The 18,560-nt window shown below is 45.9% G+C and overlaps 1 protein-coding gene across 2 annotated transcripts in view; it reads left to right on the forward strand.

The window, feature by feature from the left end:
- BCAT1 (branched chain amino acid transaminase 1) overlaps positions 1-18,560 on the forward strand; it is a 103,738-nt gene that overhangs the window by 75,954 nt on the left and 9,224 nt on the right. For both annotated transcript variants that reach the window (XM_090043586.1, XM_090043585.1), the window contains 2 exons: positions 2,264-2,404; positions 3,881-3,955. In XM_090043586.1, coding sequence (XP_089899712.1) covers positions 2,264-2,404; positions 3,881-3,955 — 216 coding nt within the window. The remainder of the gene's footprint in view (positions 1-2,263; positions 2,405-3,880; positions 3,956-18,560) is intronic.

Genomic DNA, 18,560 nt, shown 5'->3' on the forward strand with positions numbered 1-18,560 from the left:
TGTGGAGCTGGTGCCATGTGGGTCTTCTCGCCACAGGCTAAGCTTGGAGCAGACTCTGGCAGCTCTGGGAGGAGGCTGCAGCCACCCCAAATTTTGCCTCAGCTCCGCTCCCAGCCCCACACGGCCGCCTGCCACAGCTGCAACTTTTCTTGGCGCTTGGGTGGAGGTGGGGTGTTCAGCCAGGGCTGCACTGAGCAGCAGTGCGGGGCTTGGAGTGGAGCTACCGCAAAATCTGGGGTAGCTGCAGCCTCCTCCCATCTCTGCTGGAGCCTGCTCCAAGCCCAGCCCCTGGCAAGAAAAGCCCCATGCAGCTCCAGCTCCACTCCGCAGCTGCCATCCGCCCCACACTGCGCAGATCCAGCGGCAGAGGCCCCGCTGCCCTGCCCTTCCAGGGTGCAAGCAGCAGCAGGAACCGTCCTCACCCTATGAGTCACACCTCCATCCTGTGCTCCTCCCTGCCCCACCTGGGCAGCTACTGCCTCCTCCCTCACCGGGGGTCATTGATCTGCGCCCCCCCAGCCCTGTCCCATACACCCCTTCCGTTTCCCTTGCCCTTCCAACTTACCAGCTAGAGGCAGCTCTCCATGCTGCCAGCTCTTCTCTGTGTTGCACTGTGGCTGCATGCAGCACAGGCATTTATCAGCCAAATTATTGGCCCCTTTGGGCCAATATCTGATATAGACAATTTTCTTCATATTGATACTGATCCGATATCGGACCAATGTATCGGTGCACCTCTACTTCTTGACATTCCCCATAGCATTTCTACATAAAAACCTTCATTAATTTTGAATTGGGGTTGGTAGACTCCATTTCCCACTAATTCAAACAGGCTAAAGCAAATAAGCACTTATCATTCGTGACCCCTTCATCCCTCAGTTCCTCGTTCTGTCATTTCACATCTCTAGCCTTAAATCCAGGCATAGGTGTAATGCACCCAAATGCTTGCAGAGTCTAATTCTGTGATGTCTGCATCCAGTTTATCAGATTTAAACCAATTGATAATATTGTAGAAAATCTCATCTTGTGCTTGAAGGGCTCCCCATAGTGCTACTGCCTCAGTCCAGGTTCCAAGTGTAACATTTACATTGCAGTCAGAGGTATGACAGCACTTTGTAAGGGACAGTACAGCACTTTTATCTGGGTATACTGGATAACAATAGCAGTAAAGACAAGGCAGCATGAGTCTCAGTAAAGCCTGCGTAAGTCCCTGGGAACCATGTTATGTACTGAAGTTGCTAGCCCTCACAAGGGTCCTTGCCTTCATGCACATGCTGTAATCATAACTCTCACTTTCAGCATAGACATAACTTCAGTCACCATTGCCTTGTTCCAGAGGCACTAATCTGCATCCAAATCTTGTTATATCATTTTTGTCTTTTGCTTACATATTTCTTTTTCCCTCTGATCACTCTTTGTCCACTGTGCTCTTCCTCTCTCTTCCTAGCCCTTAACTTTCATTCTCATCCAGAGCTAATTGCCACGTTTTCTGCTGCGCAGATGGCTCCTGTTCCACATTAGAATTAGTTCAAGGCCCAAGGGTTAAGTCATAGATTGGGTAGAAAATGAAGTTTCCACAACCAAATGACAACATTTCAATGTTTAATTGAAATATTAATTAAACATTTAGTGTTCATCAACATTTCCCCTAAATCAGGAATGGAAAGATGGTTAGGATTCCTTAGTACTTCTGCAGGGTAGCATGTGGACGTTTATTATGCCGGTGCAATGTTAATAACTTCGCTTATCATTTGTGGTATGGGTAACATGAATTTAGAATATTGCAAATACATGCAAGCCACAATAGAAGATTAGGGCAGGAATTGAAGTACTTCATGTACTTGGAACCACAGGAGGAATTCCAGGTGAGTAGAATATAGTTAGCTACAGTTGAATTTGATAAGAGATTTGAAGACAAGTGCTAAGAAGTTCATTAGTAAACATAAATAAACACGTCCTCTCTGTTTTTCATATCATTATAAATATATTTTCCATCTGCACAGTGTTCTGTAATATGGTGTTGAGGTTCAATACTAAGTCAGAGGGAAGACTGCTACACCCTGAACTGACAGCATCTCATGTTGCAGACCTTTGACTTTTCCTTGTAGGTCATTCATTTGTTGACCAGGTTCCACCTTGACCCAGATAGATTTATAGCCTAAAATAGGCCAAGTGCAACAAATTCAGGGCATTTAAGTTGAGGAAAGTACTTTGATTTTTAAGATGATGTGCTTGCCTCTTTTCTTTTTGGATTCTGTTGCAGGGAGAATTCAAAGTGTCTGAGCGGTACATCACCATGAGTGATCTGACAACTGCCTTGGAGGAAAACAGAGTGAAGGAGATGTTTGGTGCTGGGACTGCTTGTATTGTATGTCCCATTTCTAAAATATTATACAAGAATGAAGTAAGAGAACCATTTATATGTTTTTATTCGTTCATTTTCCCTATTAACTATGAATTGAAAGAAAAAGAAATAACTAGGTAGAAAAGGAGGCTGGTTGTAGCTCTGCTGCCAAGCCATTGTCTGAGGTGGAGGTGTATCTTACAAGCATATTGTCTTGTTGCCTTCCAAGTGACTAAGCAGTAGAGCTGGTTGGGGGAAAAATACTTTTAGGGTCTTTTTCTCTGTGTGTGTTACCAGAATTTCTTCCTCCCTTTTTTATATTTAATCTGTGAATTCAAAATGTGAAAAAGAAAATAACTAGCTCTTAGCTGACCGGTCAGAGGCAGCAATTTTATTTTAAAGTTAGTTGAGTTTTTGTCATTTAAAAAAAAAAAACATTTCAAATTTTCATCAGATTGTTAAAATAGGAAAAACAGTTTGTTCAGCTTGACAGAGGAGTAAACATGAATTGGGGTCAGATCTTTCCTCACTGAGAGCTGGTCTGATCCTGTTTTGTTCATCATGGTCATATCGTTCCTTGCAGAGGATCTACTTTAAGGTATACTGCTAGCAGAAAACCATGCATGAGCAAAAAACCTGGTTGTGCAGGGAACACAGCTTTGTGCTATTATTCCCCTTTCCTTCTCTTCTGCTTTTCCCCATGCCTAACATGACCCATGCCCTTTATTTCTCGCAGCTGTAATGAAGCTGATCTAGGTGTCAGGACTAAGACAAGGTAGCAAAGCTACCTCTGTCTGCTGTATAGCAGCTGAAAGATTTCTTTTTCATCCAAGGGAATTCTGTAGGGCAGTGATTCTCAACCAAAGTGCCTTGAGATTCTATCAAGGGTGATGCAGGGTGCCACAATGTTACCACTCTTAGGTGGTAAACATGATTCACAAGTTAAACTTAGACATTTTAAACATGAATCCATAGAGTTAACAATATTTTGACCTGTTGTGGTCTCGCTAAGTTTTTTCCAACAGAAATATTGTTCTAATGTTTTTTTTCTGTAGTCAATAAAAGAGTGAAAACTAGGAGCTGGCATTTTTCAAGGCATGCCTTAAGTCTAAAAATTTGAAAACCACAATTAGAGCATTTCTCTCACTTTGTGTTCACTTACAGTCCAAAGCAATTTTAAGAATGGAAAATGCAGTCATTTCTTTGACAAGCTATATACTAGGACAACCACAATAGAATAGTGATTTAGAATAATTAAATAGTTGGTATATATCTATTAAATAATATTGTACTTTCCCAGTATGATGGGAGACATGAAGATGTTGGTTATTGGAAATGCATTTGTTTTATTTTAACACAGTTATGCAGGTAGTAAATAGAGTCTACATCTAGTGGTGCCTGTTGTGGTCTTTCTGAGTTTTTTACAACAGAAGAATTATTCTATTCTTTTCCACACATAGTCTGAGTCTGAAGAGGTTAATAACCACTGTATTATTGGCTGTATAATAATTATTCTCTTTTTAAATTCCATCCTAGAATTTGCACATTCCAACTATGGAGAATGGACCTCAGCTGGCCACTCGCTTCTTAAACAAGCTGACTGATATCCAAGTAAGGGCTTACTTCTTAATGTGACAGAGTAACAAAAGGGGTAGCTCATAAATGAATGGATAGGGTTTATTTCCAGTAACAGGGTACACCAAACATCAAAACATAGACTTCAGTGTCAGAGAAAGTAGAATAAAACAGAGTCTTGGTATATTATCAGAGGTAAAGAATTGCAAAAGATGATATTTTCTCCTACATATCACTTGGGGTTGTTGCTTTCCCCTTTTAAAACTCACAAAGTCTCATTCATCCTGGAACAGAGTAGTGTAATACAGGTATGACATAAAGGACCTGACATGCTTCCAGGTTTTGGCCACAAACCCCAGTGGCAACTGTTGCATCTTCCCTTTAAAAAAATCAAATAATAAATTTAAAAAATTCTGACCCTATTTGCTGATACAGTTATTTCATGACTGCTGCAAGAGAGTTGTTTTTAACTCCAAGGAGTTTATCCTCTCTGAGCCTCTGAACTGGTGGTCTTAAAGCGTCTTTCAGCATTTCAACATTTATTAAGTGTGGTTCCATTAAACTTTATGGGCTTTTTTCAGAGACTTTAAAATCAAAGTTTTTGCTATTGTACCAACTCATTTGCTAACTTACAATAAGGGTGCAACATGGTGTACTTCAGCTGATACAGCAATAAGAAGGGATTGCTAAACTGAGCTGCTTGTGTATTGTGGCTTGTCATCTACTTTCTACTTACCTGAAACACTGTGGTGAGCATGCTGAGGCTTACAGTGTGGTATTGCATTACTATTCAGTGCATTAGGTAACAGAGAAGTTAAAACTCAAATGAAATGAATAACATTCCACTAATACTTCGCTAATTAATTAAAATAGTCTGTGTCAACCTTAGAGCAAGGGCAGTTGGGCATCATGTAGTTTCAGTATTTTGTGTGCATTTCTCTCTCTGTAATGCAGTTTTTACAGTTGGGTATCAGAATTCAGATTCTTGCCCTGAAACATCTGCTTTTCACAACTCTAAGAAAGGTAGGGGTGGGCCAGTGGGGGACACTTCTGCACCGAGCCACCTGCCTCACTGCACCTGACCAAAAAACACACTTTGGGTGTGTCCCCTGGGGGGGGCCTATGTCTGGCCAACCCCGTCCTGGAGCACACCCACAAGCCTGGGGTTATAGCTGCCACCAGGGCCCTGGTCTTTGTTAGGGCTCTGCATAGCCTGGGGTACACAGACCCTGGTGACCTCAGGATGTTTAGCCTACTGTGGTATTTTGGAGTGCTTCCTTTAACCTGAAGTATTCACAAGCAGCCTCCTATACAGGAGGAAAGTAAAAAGATTCACCTTAGCCAGCTGAACACAGGGGACTTTAAAGACTAGTCTCACCCTTATAAGCATTTACAGCGAGGCATGCTATAACAGATAGCTTTATTAATCAAAGAGGGAGAGAGTGAGGAAGGAATACAAAACAATGGAAATTGAAAGACGACCTACTTAAGCAAAACAAAATGGGCTTGTTGACCCCTTTCAATATGCGTCTAACTCACTTAATCCTAAATTACTGGCTAAATTTCAGGTGAGTTTCTCACATGTTCATCCAGAGACTGATGGATCTCTGGAGGCTTATTGCTTGTTTCAGTGTACCAAAATGACTGACCTCTCCAAAATGGAGTGACCCCTTTTAAAACTTTGGTGATCTCATCACATCGTCCCAACCAGAAACCAGTACCCTCAGAAGATGGTTGGTGCAGGCTAGTTAATTTGAAAAACGTCAGCAACCCCGCTGTGGAGTGACCAGTGCCTCCCATGTATTTGGGCAGGAAACTGGAACAAAGGGAGAGTGAGTTCCCCCTTCCCAATGGAGTCACGTAGGTGGATCCACCAGTCAGAGTAAACAAGCGGGGGCGCTGGGCTGGTGCTGTCTTAGATGAGGGGATGGAGAGAGAGGATTTTTTCACTCCCCTTGTGAGAGAATCCTTAAGTGATACATACCATTGTGGCTCCTTTGCCTGGCTGACTTTACCTCATAGACACCATTTGAGATAGACTGTGCTTTGGCAGCCCCTTCCTGGAATAGCCACAAGCAACACAAGAAATCTTTGGTGCTATACTACTTTATAAGGGGGTAATTGGTGACTTTATGATGCACCCCTTAATAATTTGCATGCAGCCTAGGATCCACGGCTATATTTTCTCATGGCAACGTTTTTATCTGAGAAGAAGTAGATGTTGCAAAGTCTGATTTTATATTTCTCAGTATTCAGATGGGAATGGTGGATTACACATAACATCTTCCATCATATAACAGAGCTGTTGCACAATATTCTTTGTACAGTCATCCATCGTGTGCACAGTTTCATCTATATCCTCCCAATAGGTTTTTATGTTTGAAAATGCCTTAATCATCTGTCTAGAATTACTGTTTCAGACTGCTCTAAGTCCAGGTCACTTTGTGTTTCTCATTTTAAATTGTCCAATTTTGTTTTAGAAATAGGCTATGCTTGAATTGTATTGACTTCTAACTCCTCTTCATGCAGCTCCCCATTTTCACTTTTGTTCAAGGGTGGTCTTGAACATATATTCAACGTGGAACTCTGATATTTAACATGCACTTTTACAATTTCCTGTTCACTTTCTAATGTTTAAGTGATGACTTTTACACAGTGTTTCTATGGAAGCTGTGTCATCACTGATGTGACTTTCAGCATTCTAGGGTCTGTTTCTATCTAGACCAGTTTCTGTCTCTAGTTTATATTCATGAAATCACTTATTACCAAAGAGAATTATCAAGCTATGTCTTTTAGTCTGAGCATTGTTCTATGATAGTTTGGTCATTGCTAAAGAACTGTGTCACAGGGTGATCACTTTCCTAAAGGACAGTCAAGACACCAGTAGCTTCTATTATAGGTGGTGTTTTTTATCCCTTAGCATAAATATAAGAGCCTTATGGATATCTTTGTTTGGATAACTGTTTGAACAGACAGACAAAATTTAACTTTGGTCTTTTACATTGGACAAAGCAAGAGAAGTTGCATTTAGCCCATGCTATGGACAAGTGTTAAATTTGTAGTACTATATATGTCCCTTCGTTGCTTCAAAAAGCAAGCATAGAGCCACTCAAGTTATTTGTAGTGGGAAAAGCATAGCCAAACTACCACAAAAAGTTGCCTCTTTCCAACAAGAACTTCTTGGCAGCTCAAGAATTTTTTGCGCCATGTGTAATACCTGTATCAGCTAGGCTTTCATGATACTGCAAATATCACTGAAATCTTTAGTGCTTTAAAAGAATGTCTACCCATACTGCTAGTCTCAAAACCAAATTCCAGCATGAAGTTGTCGCTGTTCAGGCCTAGCTGCATCTTGGATGCCTTCAGTGACGCCTCTCTAAATGTATCTTTTCCAGTCAACAGTCTTCATGCCCTCATCTCTCTCAGGTTAGAATCCTACAGTTATCCCATTCATATTGGGACATGGATTTCAGTCTACAAACTCTCACTGTATGTTGGGCCCATCTGGATTGGTTGCCTGGAAGGTCTTTCCTTGTGGAGCTGTGAGTAGTGAAAGAAAGCAATGGCTCAGCTTTTTCCAAAAAAAATATTGGTTAACCTTAGTAGGAAGAACAAAACATAAGAAGGCACCAAGTCTTCAGTGCAGCAACCACCTGTACTGCTTATCCCAAGCTTAGGAGGGCTGAAGTTATCCAGACCATAGGCGTGGGAAGTTTCTGCCGCCTTCTTCATCAGGCTTCAGGAGTCACATGTTTATCCACTCCAGAGTTCTTGTAACATGGCTTGTAATATCTACCAAAACTGTTGTTCCCCATAATTTCAATGGAGTTACAGTTCTGGTTTTCCCAGATTGTTGCTATACAGTGATGAACAGTTTTGGTGTGCCACCATAGTCATGTGGGAGCATGTACATTTCAAGTGTTACAGGAAGGGATTTCTGTATACTCATATTTAGAGCAAAAAGGGCTTTCAGATTCTTTACTGTAAAGACACTGTATAAAGTAGAGCTATTTGTGATAGTGCTCTCTAAATTATGGACACCCCTCCACTGGGTTCTAGATGGAGATTGATATACATACACTTCATTGTTGCCTAGCTTACATCATAGCAATTTTCAGTCATCAGCAATTTGCCCTGTAATTGAACCTCTGACCTGGGGCAGAATACCTGCTTATCCTATTTGTAAGCAAACCTCTGTCACCCAAGTTTCTCATATACCAGGGGTGGGCAATTATTTCAGCTGGAGGGCTGCTTAATGAGGCTTGCTGAGCTTTTGAGGACTGCATGGGTAGTCCCGCCCCTTGACAGTTGCCCCACCCCCTGGTAGCCATCTTGGGACTGGATGTCCTGCCCCTAACCTCTGACCTTTGCCACTGGAAGTCCCTCCCCTTGCCCCCCCAGAAATACTCTTTTTGGGAAGTGGGGGTTGCCATCTTAGAAGCAGAAAAAAACACTTCAAACACCTACTATAACATATTTTAATTTTATTGCCAAAATAGTTGTTATGATTTGTGTTTGAAGAGTGTATATAGAGGTGATAGCATAATAACTCAAGAATAAAGTCTTAGTCTTGTATATTGTCAGGGGGAGGGTGATTGGTGGAGGTATGTTATGGTAGAGTATGTGCATGTATGGTGGGCATGTGGGGTGTATGGTGGTGTGTGGGGGGTGTATGTGTGTGTGTAATGGGGGTGCATGTGTATGTGTGGGGGGGTGTATAGGGGACGTGGGGGGGTTGAGGGGGTATGGCTATGTGTATGGGGGTGTATATGAGGGGTGGTTATAGAGACAGGGTGTGGGTGTCTGGTATTTGTGGGGTGTGAGGTAGGGTGGGGAGGTATGAGGACCCCCTGCACACTCCCCCCATGATACACAGCCCCCACCGGCAGGAGCAGCAGGTGTGGGTGCTCGTACCCGGCATAAGCCCTAGTGCAGCAAAGAGCACAGCCCTGCTGAGCTGCCTTTATCGCCAGGGCTCCCTGCTGTGCACGTGCAGCTTCTGCACTTGCATGCCACCATGGTGAAGCCCACGCTGGAGCCAGCTGCCTCCGCTTTTCCCTGCCGTGCAGGTCCCGGGATTCTGCTGGAAGTGGAGGGGAGCCATGCCCCCTGCTTCCCCACAGAGTCTCAGGACCTGCACGGCAGGGAACAGTGAAGGCCTCTGACTCCAGCGCAAAGCTTCCCTCCAGTGGTGTGCAAGAGCCGGAGTTCTATGTGCACAGTGCGGAGCCTCGATAATAAACGCGGCCCAGCCAAGCTGCACTGCTCACCGTGCTGTGCAGCGCTGGCCAGAACTGTGCACTGCCAGGCACCAGCGCCTGCTCTGGGCACAAGTGCCCCAAGCATTCCTGCCTGCTGCTGCTGCCACCACCTGCAGGGGCTGCGCACCATGGGGAGAGTGTGGGGGGTCCTCCCCCGCTCCTTCCCACCCACACCGTGCCCACCCAAGCTCCACACTGCCGCCACCCCCTAGGTCCGGGATCCGTGCTGCTGTCAACCTCATGCTCTGCACTTTCACCCAGCTGTAGCTCTCCTGCTGCCCTGCCCCTGCTGCTTCCCTACCTGCTGCCCAGAGCTAGCGGGATGCTAGGGAAATCGAGCAGGTCCTTCAGCAGCTGCAGCAGAGCCCCACCCAGAAGCTGCATGCTGGCTGGACTGGGCCCTTCCTCCACAAGCATAGGAGTGAGGCACCATAGGATATGTTGACAGGGGGTGTGTATACATGGGTGCCTTGCTCCCACTCTTGCAAGTAGAAGGGCTGGGTGGGGTACAATTAGTTGGTGGGCACTGCAGGCCAGATGAAAGTGCTTGGTGGGCCGAATCCGGCCCTGGGCCATATTTTGCCCACCCCGTCGTTTTGCCGGCACAAGGTGTCCGAGGGAGGCAACAGTTGGGTTCATTGCCCGGTGTGCGTCGCGCCAAATAAACACACTGGGGGAGAAGCAGACAGAGTTTATTTGAGCTCAAGTAAAAGGCACAGGGAGACTGTATTGTCTCAAATCCTGCACACCTAACCCTGCAACAGCGAGATCTTTATACCCCGGTCAGTTTCACTGTCAGTGATTTTCCACCCGCTGGCCCGCCTCTTTCTTCCCTTTTCCTCTTCCTCTCTCTCTCCGAGCGGTGCCCTTGCATTCCACAGATAACAGTTTTAAATAGCTAAAGTGTCACTGGCAAATTTTGTAAGAAACGCAGAAAGTTGACGATACAGCTTGGCTAACCAGCCCACTCCGTACACTGGGAGAAAGATCATGCCAAGTCTGTCTCGTGATGAATCCAGTTCTTGTGTCCATCGACCTTTGCCGCTGTGTGGGAAACTGGTAGGACAGGGTGAGGTTCTTTCCACTTCTCTTGGAGGGGCTCATCCTTCCAGGTCCGAATGAGCATGGAATCTCCGGCTGTAATGAGTGGACTGGAGCATCCAGCGGAAGAGGCTGCAAGTCTTTAGTGTACCTATGGAGAGAAGAAAGAACAGCAGACAGAGAGCACATATACCATGACAAAATATTACACCCTATTTCCCACTCCCCTGCTAGAACCGGCGTCCCGTTCATAGGCCATGCCCTTCCAAACATAATTTCAAAGGGGCTAAGCCCTAATCTTCCCTTGGGGAGGGGGCACGGATACGAAGCAAAGCAAGGGGTAAAGCATCAGGCCATCGCAGAGAGGCCTCCTGGCAGATCTTTGATAGATGACGCTTGAGGGTCTGATTTGTACGTTCTACTAAACCACTAGCTTGTGGTCGCCATGCAGTATGGAGTTTCCAGGGGATCTGTAAGGCATCTGAGATGTTTTGGATGATCTTTGAAGTGAAATGTGTTCCGTTGTCAGATTCCATCCACTGGGGAAGTCCGAAGCGGGGAATAACTTCCCGGACGAATTTTAGAGCTACAGTCTTGGCTGTACAATTGCAACATGGAAAGGCTTCAGGCCATCCGCTGAATCGATCTATTATAACAAGGAGATACTTAAATCCTTGAGTTCGGGGGAACTCAGTAAAGTCTATGTGCCAAACCTGTCCGGGGCCTGGAGTAGGTTCCAAAGTGGCTGGAGGTGCTGAGAGACTGGGTCGAGGGTTATTCTTTTGACAAATCGAACAGCTGGCCTGTATTTGGGAGGCCAGAGGTCGAAGTCCAGAGGTTAGAAAATATTTGTTCACCAACTGAGTGAGAGCTTCTTTTCCAGCGTGTGTAGTTTAATGTAGCTGTTGTAACACCGGCTGGGTCAGGCTCTTCGGTAAGAGGATCCTCCCGTCCGTGGAGCACAGCCATCCCTTCTTTTCTTGGAGACCAAGCTTGTCGGCTAGTTCTTTTTCTTCATTTGAGTACTGGGGATCCGGGAGCTCCCCCACTGATGGAATGAGAGCATGCATAGGGATGTCAGCAGGTCTCGGCATCCTCAGGGCGGCAGCAATTTTAGCTTCTCTGTCTGCCTGGGCATTACCCCTGGCTACGTCTTGATCCTCTTTCTGATGTGCCTTACAGTGCATTACTGCCACTTCCGAGGGAAGTTGAACAGCTTCCAGGAGTCAGAGAATTTGGGGTCCATACTTCACTGGGGAGCCTTGGGCTGTCAGCAGTCCCCTTTGTTTCCATAGGCTAGCATGGGCATGCAGTACTCCAAAAGCATACCTAGAGTCGGTATAGATGTTGACTCGTTTCCCTTTTGACAGTTCTAGTGCCTGGGTCAGGGCCACCAGTTCAGCAAGTCGAGCAGATGTTCCGGCGGGCAAACCCTTGGCCTCAACAATGTCATAGAGGGTCACACCAGCATAACTTGCCCTCCTTTGCCCTTCTACAACAATGCTACTGCCATCAGTGTACCACTCACAATCAGCATTCAGAAGTGGCTGATCCTGTAGGTCTGCACGGCTGGGGTACTGTGCATCTATGATGTCTAAACAATCATGCTCTTGTTCCTCCGTTTCAGGTAAGAGAGTAGCTGGGTTGAGGGAGGGGCAGGGCTGCAGAGTCACTTAAGTGTTCTCCAACAGCTTAGCTTGGTACCGAGCCACTCGAGCCTGGGTGAGCCAGCCCCCTTCGAGTCTAGCAGAGCCTGGACCATATGTGGGGTATACACCTGCACAACTCCTCCCAGCGTTAACTTTTCAGCTTCCTCAAGTATTAGGGCAGTTGCCGCAACTGCTCGTAAACACACTGGCCATCCCTTGGCAACTGGATCAAGCTGTTTGGAGAAATAAGCAACAGGACGTTTCCACACCCCACAACAATTGAGTAACCATTCCCAGAGCCATCCCTTTTCAATCATGCACATACAATTGGAAAGGTTTAGAAAGGTCCGGTAACCCCAGGGCGGGGGCGACAAGTATCTTAAATGCCTTGTCGGCTTCTGGAGTCCAATAAAAGGGGTCATGGTCTGCCCCTTTCACACAGTCATATAGTGGTTTTGCCCATAGTCCAAATTCAGAGATCCATATTCTGCAAAAAACCTGCCATGCCAAGAAACGCCCTGAGGCGCTTACGGTTGTTTGGGATGGGAACCTGGCATATAGCCTCCTTTCGCTCTCTTGAAAGCTGGCGCTCCCCCTGTCTTATATGAAATCCCAGGGATCGTACTTCGGGGAGAGCTATTTGAGCTTTATTTCGAGCCACCCAATATCCTCGAAGCCCAATAAAGTTCAGGAGGCTTACCGTGGCGTTAAGGCAGGAGTTTAAATCTATGGCAGCAATTAATAAATCATCCACATATTGTAACAAGAGAACTTCATGCTCATTATTCCACTCCTCCAAGTCTTTAGCTAAGGACTGGCCGAAAAGGGTAGGAGAGTTCTTAAATCCCTGGGCTAATACTGTCCAACAAAGTTGTTTCTTAACCCTTTTTCTGTCCTCCCATTCAAAAGAGAATATATCCTGAGAGGGGGGGGTCAACTGGAATTGTAAAGAAAGCGTCTTTCAAATCAAGAACTGAGAAATGAGTATAGTGCCCCCCTACGGAGGCCAGCAAGGTATACGGGTTTGGGACGAGGGGATGAATAGTTTTAACCCGTTCGTTAACCGCCCTTAGGTCCTGCACCAGTCGATATGTGCCTTCAGGCTTTAGTACAGGCAAGACAGGAGTGTTCCAGGCTGACTGACACTCTCGCAGTATGCTGTACTTTAGGAAACAGTCTATAGTCTCTTGCAGTCCCTTTCTGGCTTCCTTTTTGATTGGGTACTGCTTGATTCGTACTGGACCTTTTCCTGGCAGTAGTTGGATATTAATGGGGGTTTGATGTGTAGCCTTTCCAGGGAACCCCTCTGCCCATACCAAAGGGTATACCTGGTCTTCCCACTGGTTCCACTCCGGGGGAGCGTCCATGGCCGAGGGTTCAACCGTGAGGGTCATTATCCATGCATTTTCAGGGGGCAATGTGAGGGTTATTTCATCCTGGGTAAAATGCAGTGATGCACCTAATCGACAAAGCAGGTCTCGTCCTAGCAGGGGTGTTGGGCAATCTGGAAGGTAGACCAATTTGTGAGAAAGAGCCCGGTCTCCCAGAGCACATTCTGCAGGAGCATACACTGGGCACTGAGTCTTTTTTCCCGTGGCACTCACCACGGTGAGAGAGTCCGCTACGGGAAGTTGAAGAGGTTGATTTACAGTGGTCCGTGCTGCCCCGGAGTCTATCAGAAAATCAATTTCTGAATTCCCCACCCACATTTTTACTTGGGGTTCTGGGGGTGGGGTGGTCCGTTTCCCCGACACCCCTACTCCTGTCCTTCAGCTGTCATTACAGGAGTACAGTCTCTCCCTTTCTCTGGGCATTCATTCTTCCAGTGTCCCTCTCACCAGCATAAGGCACACTGGTTCCGTCCCAGGCGTCTTTCTTGTGGGCCAAGGCGCCCGCGCCCACGACCCCTTATACCTCTGCCTCTCCCACCTTCTTGTGGCCTTTCTCTGACTCCAGCCTGTACTGCTGCTACTAGCATTCTAACTTGTCTCTTGTCCTTTTCTCCTTCTCTGAGAGTATATGCCCTGTTTGCAGTTTCCAGGATTTGTGCTACAGACATACCCATTAAGTCTTCCTTCTTTTGTAACTTCCTCTTTATATCAGGGGCTGCACGGCTGGTAAAAATACCCTTTATAATTGCCTCCATCGCCTGATCATCAGGGTCTGCTCTGGTATTTTGCCGAATGACGTCTTGGATGCACTGTAGGAATGCAATGGGACTTTCCTTCAGCTCCTATACTATTTCATACGGCTTTGCCCAATTATTATGTCGGACAGCCGAGTGCCTGAGCCCATGAATAAGCAGTTCTTTGTAAGAGGTAAGACAGGTATGATTCACAGGATTGTTAGGGTCCCATCTAGGGTCTGCTAGGGGAACCACATCTGCCGGAACAGGAACATTGACAGGATCCCTTTCATGCCTCCGCTGTGCTTCCTCCCTGGCTTTGGAAATAACTTGATTCCGCTCTACTTCAGATAATAAGGTTCGCATAAGGATATTACAATCATCCCAGTCAGGCTTGTAACTAGCTAAACATCCCTCAAAGACAGAGATAAACTTACTCGGGCTAGTTGAAAATTCTCCAGCCTGTGCTTTAAAAGCTGCCAGGTCCACCGGGTTAAAAGGTACATGGGTGTATACTTGCATGGTCTGGGCTGCACGCCCATCTGCCCCAGGCTGGGCTATTACAGTTTCAGTAAGTAAAGGATAAAATCCCACTGAGGGAGGAATCTCTGGGACTGGGGGCATATGACCTTTATATGGTGGAGGTGTTAAAGCCGAAGGGGACGCCGACTCTGGCATTACAGTGGTTGGGGGGGAATGCTGAGACTCAACACTAACAACTACTGATCCTGTCGGAGTCAAATTACACTTCTGCAAAATATCTGTCTTGTTCCATAAAGCCATAAACAATTGTGCATACAAATGTTCATTCCACTTACCCATCCACTGACAAAACAGGAGTAATTGGAGAATTGTATTGTAGTTAATTGACCCTTCCGGAGGCCACCTTTCCTGATTCTCCAGTTGATATTGAGGCCATTTCACTGTACAGAACCTTTTAAGATCATTAGATCTGACTTAAACAGTTTCCAATTAGTCAGAATGCATTCTGTGGGTGTACACCGTGCCCTGCCAACCGTACTCTGTCCCTGTCCATACTCTAGGGAGATACTGGGCGTCCCCAGGTCCTACAGGGAGACACTGGGCGTCCCCAGGTCTTAACAGACAATGCTCTGAGCTTATCCTACCTTATCCGAGGGACCGATTTCACACCGTCGCCCACGATCGCTTCTCCACTATTAGAGCGCGTTGCACCTTTGTGCCCTCCGGGGTCGATCAAACCACGTCTCTGCCGAGGCCCCCGATGAAACCACCGGTGCACGCTGGGCGTCGGTTGTTGCCGCAAGTTGTCGACCCCAGGAGGGATCTGGGCAAGGCGAAATGTTAGCCTCAAGCCCCACGTTGGGCGCCAAAACTGTTGCCGGCACAAGGTGCCTGAGGGAGGCAAGAATTGGGTTCGTTGCCCGGTGTGCGTCGCGCCAAATAAACACACTGGGGGAGAAGCAGACAGAGTTTATTTGAGCTCAAGTAAAAGGCACAGGGAGACTGTATTGTCTCAAATCCTGCACACCTAACCCTGCAACAGCGAGGTCTTTATACCCCAGTCAGTTTCACTGTCAGTGATTTTCCACCCGCTGGCCCCCCTCTTTCTTCCCTTTTCCTCCTCCTCTCTCTCTCCGAGCGGTGCCCTTGCATTCCACAGATAACAGTTTTAGCTCGCCTTCTTTCCAGAAGGACAGGAGATTTGCAGGCGCCAGAGAAAGGGTTGCAAAGGTTGGGCAAGGGGGGGCTTTGGCTCTTCTGAGCCTGGAGCAGAAGGACTTCCTCGACACTCGTGGTCTTCCATCCCTCTGAGTTACCCAGGGTTATGCCCAGTGTCACCAACACCGTCATGTGCCATATGTGCTAGTTTAACCTTTTCAGATCACCTGAATCATTTTGTTTCCTGAACTGTTTCTCTGCCACCCTTTGCTTTGTTTTGTTTCTTGTTTTGTAATCTACAGTTTTCACAAGTGCAACAGGGTTTATTTGGATTTGAACAAGCAGCTGTGCTGTGGGTATTAGAGCCAGAGTGACAAATTAGAACCTCTTGGGCAGAACTGATTACATTTCTCATGGCAGTTGAGGGAGACAGAGAGAACACTACAGTGCACATTTACCTTTGTGTCACCAAAAGGAAATCATGGTTACTAAAGGTCGATACAGTTTTAGATTAAATAATTTACTCTGTATCCAGCAATAGCTTGGTTATGAATGAATCAGTCACAGAATCCTGTGTTCTGTAACAGCTTGATTTAGAAGATTATTTCAAGATAAGATTCTCTTTTCTGGGAATTAAAATCTCTCTGAAATACCATTCAGTGTTGGCAGTCTCCTTGCTTCTATATCAAAAGCTCCAACTGCCTTGGCTGGGATGGACAGTAGTCCTAAATATACATTATTTATTGTGTTTTTATATTTGAGGAGGAAATGTTGAGAGTGCAGACCAGAACCTAATATGGTAGTGAGGAATGAATAGGTTTAGATGAATATATTGTTTGTGTTATGATAGCATTTCAGGTCACGGCCAAAATTAGGTCGCTGTTATGAGAATATAGTGCACATATAGCAAAAGTTGGTCCCTCCTTCAAAAGTCACTCACTCCTGGAAACCTTAGAAACACAGTAGTAGGGTTAGCAGGAGGAAGAGAAAAGAAATATTAATATCACCAGATCAAGGCCTGTGGGACAGGGTGAGTGAGTAGCTTGCACAAGGTTAGACAGGAAGTTTGTGGCAGAGCCAGGAATATAAACTCAAGTCTACTTCTTGTCAGTACAGGGTCTCAATGGTGAGAGTGTATTTCCTCCCTAAAAACTTAAGAAGAGTCTCAAATTTTTTGGCTGAAAAATGTATCCATACGTTTTGATTTATGAAACATTAGGCCACTTTTTAGATTATTTTGATTATATGCAGGTATTTACTTTGTAGTTTTGAACTAACTGAGAGCCACTTGGTACAGTGAGGCCCAGATCTCTGTTCTACTCTCCAGTATTTGAGATTAGACTTTACCCTTATTTGTCCTTCCAAATATCCTTCCTGATTACTGACCTCACTTGCTTCTAGTCTCCACTCCTCCCACTATAACTGCTGTTTACATCCCCCTATAGTCAAAAGTCAGACTCCCCATCTTTCTCTAGTCCAAACACCAGACAACCTTCAGCCGTTCTGCGTGCCAGTAGTCTGGTTCTTGGCCCTTCCAAGGCATGACTGAGCAACTGTAGTCCCTATTTTTACCTGAGTCTGTCTTGACGTCTCACTGCTGAGGCAGCACTTGAAGGAGGCTTTCCTTCGATGCCTTCTGCACAGATTATCTGGCTCACCCCTTGCCCTCTAATATGGTTTGTTATCCTTGTGTAATAGGGATTTTCCACACCCTATGAAATGGCCCTATGGACATGAGGCTCCAATCTTTTACTATTAATCTATGCCCACGTATAATTAAACAAATACGCTGGTTGTGGTGTTATGGTGCACTGAGTGTTTATTTACACGCTTGTGGCAAAGAGCCTTAGAACAAATGTAGTGGCAAGTTAGTGACTGTGTCCTACCTTGAGAGGGAGAAGACCCAGGATGTTGACAGATGTGATGGTTTGCCATGTGATCGGCCACTGAAAGCACTCTACAGCCATGCACTGACAGAAGTGCACAGCTGCAGAGCACTTTAAAAATGCCTGGTTGCACAAGAGTCTGAACCCTCATTTCATGAACCCTCATTTCCAAAGTGGAGCACCTTCTTTTAACATTTGTCAGAGCATGCTGGGAGCAGGGCTGGGCTCATGCAGCCCAAATCCTGCTCCAGGTGCTGTTTTCAGAATGGGAGAGGGGGAAGGGAGGGGAGTGAATTTGGTCTGTGGGTTGTACAGCCAGCACTGGAGAGTGGGTGGGTGCATTGGAGCCCCCAAGGTTGGGGAGCTCCAGTCCGCATGTCCCCCCACTCCAGAGCAGGGTGGGGAAACCCCAGAACAGACCTCCTTCCCTTCCTGAGAGAGCATGGGAGCTTGCAGAGGGGGGTGGGGCTAGAGGACAGATGCTGCAGACAGCAGCCTCTCCCCCTGAATTAGCTCCAAAGCGGAGCTCGATCACCCTCTCTCCTGCTCCAACAGCAGTTGTCTATTGGATCAGGATGGTTGGTCTAACTTATGGTGCTTTCTGAGTTAAACCAGGGAGCTGCACAGCTGTTGGCACCCTCAACGTGATAGATCTTTCCAGCTCTGATTTCTCTGATACTATTTACTAGGTAGGGAGAGCAGGCTGTTATTTTTTCATCTACAGAAGGTTTATTTTATTTGGTTTATGCTGTTCATTCTCTATGTTCTCTTTTATTACACGGTGTAATATTTCAAATTTGATTATATCTGAAATAAATTCAAAGTTCTTAAAAAAAGGAGAGAAAAGAAGCAGTCACATTGACATACTGGGGCATGAATAAGCCACATTCTTGTGAGCATGCTAGCAAAAGGACTGTACTCAGTAATCCTTGGACTTTATTAAATTCCAAGGCTGCTCCATCACAGCAAGTCTGGTCTGTTTTGTATCTTGTCATGGGAGAGCGGCATAGCCCTTTCATAGCTTGCTCACAGGGAGAT

The sequence above is a fragment of the Crocodylus siamensis genome, chromosome 4, assembly GCF_052110815.1.
Source record: "Crocodylus siamensis isolate JL-2025a chromosome 4, ASM5211081v1, whole genome shotgun sequence".
Lineage (NCBI taxonomy): Eukaryota > Metazoa > Chordata > Crocodylia > Crocodylidae > Crocodylus > Crocodylus siamensis.